A 6076-nucleotide genomic window follows, 5' to 3' on the forward strand; every position below is an offset into this window, starting at 1 on the left:
CACATTTTGTATTATTTAATCATATTAAATCTTTAAAAATCTCTTTTAAAATTGAATTATTGATAATATCATAAAATATTTATGTTAAAAAATTTCATATTCACATCTTATTTTTAAGATAACTTTTATTAAAAAAATCAGAAGCTAACCTGTATATAAAATATTAGTAAATAAATTATGAGGAGATGAAAATTAATAACAAATTTAATTACGGTGGGCGACAGTAGTGATAAGGATCCAAGATCATTTTTTTAATTTAACTTGAACAAATATATTTGATTCGATCCGAATTTTATCTCACTCGACTCGATTCAAAAAAATTTCAAATCGAATTAGAATGATAAAATAAGATTCGTTAACTTGATTAACTTGAAATTTTTTAATTCGATTTGATTCGATCGAACGTTCAGCCCTAGTAGGAATTCATATGTGATGAGATATTTTTAAATTTGAGATAAAATTTTTAATCAAATGATTCATTTGTTTTTTTTATCTAAAATACATGAATGAATTAATTTATTTTTTAAATAAAAAAGATTTTGAAATTTTGAACTGTTGTTTGATATAACATTGGGCCTTTCAATGTTTGAAGAAATCATTTGAAGCAATAGAGGAAAAAAGCGGTGATGATTCAAACATTATTAGATTGTCCTTTATATAGAAAACCAGAATTTTGGTTAAAGATACAACAATGACCAGTGTTTGGAACATAATCCAAATGTCACTTTTTTGTTTAAATTATCATTTCAATTTGTCACTTCTTCTCCCATACAGCATAGTTATTCCCTGAGGTAGCAAGCTGGTAGTTGGGAGGAACAAGGTTTGCCAGATCCATCTTTGGCCCAATCTTCATTATGATTTTATCATCAATAGATGCCATATAAAGTTCAGATTCTGAAGCCAGAATAGTAACTGTGCTTGTGCTTTGAATCCCATTCCTATTCCTTATTTCCACCAGTTTGCTGATCTCATCCTTCAACCCCAAGTCGAAGAAATGATCATAAAACTGCAGAGCAAGAAACTCAAGTTTTCATTTCATTAAGAAAGTGATGATAAGAATAAGAAGAAAATGCAGAGTAAAACTTACTATGGAGGGGATGCCAGGATGGGTTAGAATATAAGCATATCCTTGCATTATCTTATCAGATGGGAATGGCCATATGTTTTGTGTGGATCCAGTGTCATGATTATCTATAAAAGTCACAGCATTTTGAGGTAAAAGTCCAATCATTCCTGGAGGTTTCCCATTGGAGTCCTTTAATCGCCATAACTTCCCTTGCACTGCATCATTTAGAACCCCTTTGGTAGTGAAATCGAAGGCTGTCACTGCGCCTCCGGCGGCTTCGACCCAATCTTTTAGCGCAGCACGATGTAATTCTTCTTGTCCATCAATAAAGTCTTCCCATTTCTCCCCCACAGCAAAGTCGGGTGAAGTTCGGTCCATATAGATTTTGGTTATGGTTGGGGCATACCCTCTTACGAAATCGAAACGCCATCCATCGAATCCGATTTCAGTCTTTAACCAATTCAACCAATCTGATAATTCGTTTTGTACCCTTGGGTTGAGATGATCAATGTCTGGGGCAGGATCATAGGGTAGTCCGGTGTCGGGATTCCCAGTGCCGTCAGAATAGGCGGTATCATCCTTGCAAATGAAGGATGGTCCCCAATCTAGACGATCATCCGAAGTTCCACCCTCGAAGAGGCAATATATACCCCTGTTATCTTGCCTCTCGGCTGTTCTATGATTTATGACGATGTCAGCTACACATTTGACTCCCTTTTGATGGAAAGCATCGATTAATGACTTCAATTCAGCCTGAGATCCATACTTTGATGCATCAAGATCATATAGCCTTCCTGGCAAGTATCCTGAACATAAAAATTCATTATTGGTATCATTCACATTAGTTAACCTATACATATGTGATGAATGAAGAAATTCAATCGGAGAGTACCCTGGGGAGCGGCTGACTGGGAGGGAGGTGGGAGCCAAACATGAGTAACACCGGCGTTAGCAATATCGGAAACAGAACTCTGGAGAAAGTTATACCATCCACCAGCGTTGTTGGATGATTCCCAGTTGAAACCCTGAAAGAAAAAAACAGAAAAGCATCCAAATTCAAAGACCCAAAACATTCAATCATAAGTGCAGAAGATAAAGATAGACATTACCTGGAACAATAAGGTGGGGGTTGCGAAAGGGGAAAAGACAAAGATGAAGATAAATACGAAGCAAAGTGAAGTAAGCATTTTTGCCTCTAATTTTGTTTTGTTTTGCGTCTCTGGGAGCAGAGCAGCGAGCTAAGGGATTTAAACTGTCTCTTCAATGGTCTTCTTCAACTTAATGGAGTTGGAAAAGAATTGAACTACGTGTGAAGGGGAGAAGATGATGATCAATTGCTGAATTTTCACTCTGTTTTCTTGCGTAATGACCGGTTAGTGGACTTGGAAAAAACTAAAAGGTTAATGAATTTTTAAAAATAACACCCACTATACAAATAAAGGGTAAATTCCATTCAAAGTCATTACATTATTGATAAATTTACGTTTTGATTACTTAATTTTAAAAAGTTATAAAATGATCACTAAATTATTTAAAATTTTTCATTTAAGTCACTAGGTTGTTAAAGTCATTCTAGTCTAATCTTCTATTTTTGCACCACCTGCACCAATCCAAAGTTTTTCTCCTCCTCTTCTAGATTTTAGATTTTTTTTATGAAACAACTTTAAATGTTATGAATCTACGAATCAAAATCCAAGTAGCTTTCTTCTCTGATCTCCAACATTAATAATCAAATTGACTTGGATCTAAGGTATGTTTTTTTGCTCATCAATTGGTTCAGATCTAAAGTACCATTTGTCAAATTGTTACTTGAAGCTCTCTAGTCAAACTTAAAAAAAATTAATAGACTAGTGATTTAAAAAAAAAATTTGAATAGTTTAGTGAATTAAATAAAAACTTTCAAATAATTTAGTAATCATTTTGTAACTTTTTGAAGTTTAGTGACTAAAACATAAACTTACTAATAGTTTAATGACATTGGGTGTAGTTTACCCGAAAACAAATTAAGCAGTATTTAGAAAGTCACTTAACAATTAGATTTAGGTTTAATTGTTTGTAATTACAAATTAGATTTGGGTTTACTTGTTTGTAATTGAGAGATACAAAGTTTTTGGATATTAAGGTTTGAGGGACCAAATCGAATGAATGGATTCATAATTGATTATTGTTAATACGTGTATTTCATTGAGAAATTGATATTATTTTTAAAATTGTATTGTCAAATGTAGCTAAGGACAACGTTGAAACGCTAAAGGCAAAGGAAAAGGAAAAGGCGAATAGCTATTGCGATTTGTGCAACTCTAATTCAATTTCAATTATTTGATATGTTGTCTTGCTAGTTGGTATAACTGAATTTGAACTAAATGTCGAGGTAACTATATCTTTTCCTAAAAGCTTGAGATGATGAATTTAGTATTGTGTTGTTCAAATTATGTTATATGAGTTTGATTTTGATGATCAAGACTATTACATGCTTGATTTATAGATATCGAAATCTTGATATTTAAATGGTGATGATATGTGCTATGATAATAGTTATAATTGATATTGCCCCTTTAAACAATGTTAAACATGGTCCGGGTATAGTTGGCACGCCATGAGGTTATAGATATTAGTGATTTATTAGCTCCAATTCTTAGAGGGTCGTGAGCAGCCTCAATTCGCAGAAGGTCATGGGTGCTCCCAATTCCTAGAGGGTCGTTGACATATATTGACATATAGATTAAGTAGTCCCAATTCCCAGAGAGTTGTCAATTTACTTGTGTACAAATCTAAGTATCCATCTTAATTTCTACAGTCGATTAATAGGGGCCGAAATGAGTAAGTGACGAGAATGATGATAAATGACATGTTGAAAATTGAATACATTATGATATGAAATCATGAAAAGTTGAAATAAATATGAAATGAGTAGATTTGGGGAAAAGTATGATTATTGATTTTGTAATGAAAAAGAAAAGAGTAAAATAGTGAAACTTGTTGTTTTCTGTGCATATTTGATTTAGTTTTAATCTTATTGTATTGAATTTGAATTATATTAGCACCACTAAATGTATAATATTCAACGTATGATTATATTTATTTTCATACGTAGATCTTGGATGAGAATTATTGTAGATTAGAAGTCTTTGAGCATCTAACGTTACAACTCAGCTTGGAAATCAACTTGTTTCCTATGTTGTATGCATATATATGTTTTGGTTACATGATGTACCTAGATTATTTTGGGCTCGTTGCTTAAGTTAATATTTTGGCATATTTGGTACTTTACCTATATGATTTGTAAATGTGAGTTTCATCCTTTGATTAGTATATAGTTATGTTAGTTTATATGAGTTTGGTTATGTTAATTAGTTGGTTGGGCATTGATGATGTTTGATTGTTATGATTTGATGATGTTTGATTGTGTTTGCATATGCCAAATTGATGGTTTTGCATTGGTGTAAAGCATATATATGTTTAGGGTACAAATTGGTATGGTTTGGATACTTGAAAATGTGTATTTAGGGCCATTTTACCATTGAGTCTCGAGATAGTAATAACATGTCTTGAGACCATTAGAACAAAATTTACCTTTGTTCTTTTAAATGCTTTATGTCTCGAGACTTTTTATGCTAGTCTAGAGACAACCCCATCTAGGTCTTGGGATAAAGTGGCCTTTATCTCAAGACAAGGATACATTGAAGCTAAATTAATTTTGTGTTGTTCCAAATCTTGAGACAAGAGCTCATTCTCTCTAAACATCCAAACACCGAAACTAAAATAAAAAAATAGAGAGGTTTGTCTCGAGACATGAGGAACCTTGTCTCAAGATGTGATCTATATAGTCTCGAGACATATTAAGATCAAAGAAATCTTTTTCTAAATTAAAATGAGGCATATCTCAAGATAAGAAACTCCATATCTCTAGATTTAACATTGAATTTTAGCAATTGGGTTTGGATTACAATGTAAAATTTGAATTTTAAATAAATTTAGAGCAATTATATTCATATTATTGTTAAATTAAAATTTTTAATTTTGAATAAATTTATTATAATGTAAAAACTTAAATTACAGAAATTTAAAACTAGTAATATATATAGTTAAATGTATTTTCTAATAAGATAATGCATCCATCTATACTAGATCATGACACACCCATCATGTGAGTGAAAAAGGGGTCAAGTACAGAAATGATCACCAAACTATTGCCCACGTTCTATTTTGGTCACTGAACTTTTATTTTTTTTTTCTATTTTGGTTATTAAACTATTTAAAATCTTTTTTTTGTCACCAAATGTTAACTGTAGTTTGAAATTTGACGGAAGTATTGATGTGGGTTTTTTTATTAGTTTAATAACAAATTTAGCCTTTAATATTTACACATTCTATCAAATTGATCCTAAATATAAAAAATTCAATAAATTTAGTCCTTAATGTTTACAAAAATTGTCATTTTAGTTCAGTTTCTAACATATACAATAAATTTAGCCCTTAACATTTACAAAATGACAAATTTTGATTTTAAAATTTTTTCTATATGCTTAGTTTTTTAAAAAATATGTTAGATTATGTTAGGAAAAGTTAAATTCATTTTAACATGGATAAAATGCCAGTAGATTCGATTGAATCTGGAATAGTGATGGGTATCAGGAAATTTCTACTAATAGAACCATCTATGGTTTATTTGCTCTTATAGATTTTATTCTAAAAAAAAACTTGATTCTAATTTTAAAATTTTAAAATTTTTTCCCCTATCAACTTTAGGACTTTCTTAATGCAAAAATGGTTTTTTCAATTAGACTTTGTGTCACTTGTTCTTTATTTTGTTTCTTTGGTAAGTTTGAACTTAGACGTTACAATTTGAACTATAGGCTTGGGGCTATATTTTGTAGTTGTTCAGTATCATTGATTAACTTGTATTATGCTTTTTATCTTTTAGGCTTGGGAGCAACGGGATACTTGGAAACTTTTTTGAATCGTTATCTACATTGAAGGGTTTTACAACTACAACTACTCAACCTAGAC

The 6076-nt window shown here is 31.2% G+C and overlaps 1 protein-coding gene across 1 annotated transcript; it reads right to left on the reverse strand.

Annotated features, from left to right (window-relative positions):
* Window positions 1-627: 627 nt before the first annotated feature.
* On the reverse strand, window positions 628-2456 carry LOC107916876 (alpha-amylase). Its single transcript, XM_016846245.2, has 4 exons — window positions 2176-2456; window positions 1959-2091; window positions 1088-1872; window positions 628-1006 (listed from the first exon to the last, which is right to left on the reverse strand). The coding sequence occupies exons 1-4, from the start codon at window positions 2251-2253 to the stop codon at window positions 755-757; spliced, it is 1248 nt and encodes a 415-aa protein (XP_016701734.1). The 5' UTR covers window positions 2254-2456; the 3' UTR covers window positions 628-754.
* Between the last annotated feature and the right edge of the window lie 3620 nt (window positions 2457-6076).

Source organism: Gossypium hirsutum, chromosome A01, assembly GCF_007990345.1.
Source record: "Gossypium hirsutum isolate 1008001.06 chromosome A01, Gossypium_hirsutum_v2.1, whole genome shotgun sequence".
NCBI lineage: Eukaryota > Viridiplantae > Streptophyta > Magnoliopsida > Malvales > Malvaceae > Gossypium > Gossypium hirsutum.

Excerpts from the sequence above, each read along its gene's own strand:
- LOC107916876 (XM_016846245.2), bottom strand. The coding sequence starts at position 2,253 with ATGCTTACTTCACTTTGCTTCGTATTTATCTTCATCTTTGTCTTTTCC. Across the intron at positions 2,092-2,175 it reads CCCCCACCTTATTGTTCCAG|GGTTTCAACTGGGAATCATC; the intron begins GTAATGTCTATC and ends TTTTTCTTTCAG. Across the intron at positions 1,873-1,958 it reads CCAGTCAGCCGCTCCCCAGG|GATACTTGCCAGGAAGGCTA; the intron begins GTACTCTCCGAT and ends TTTTATGTTCAG.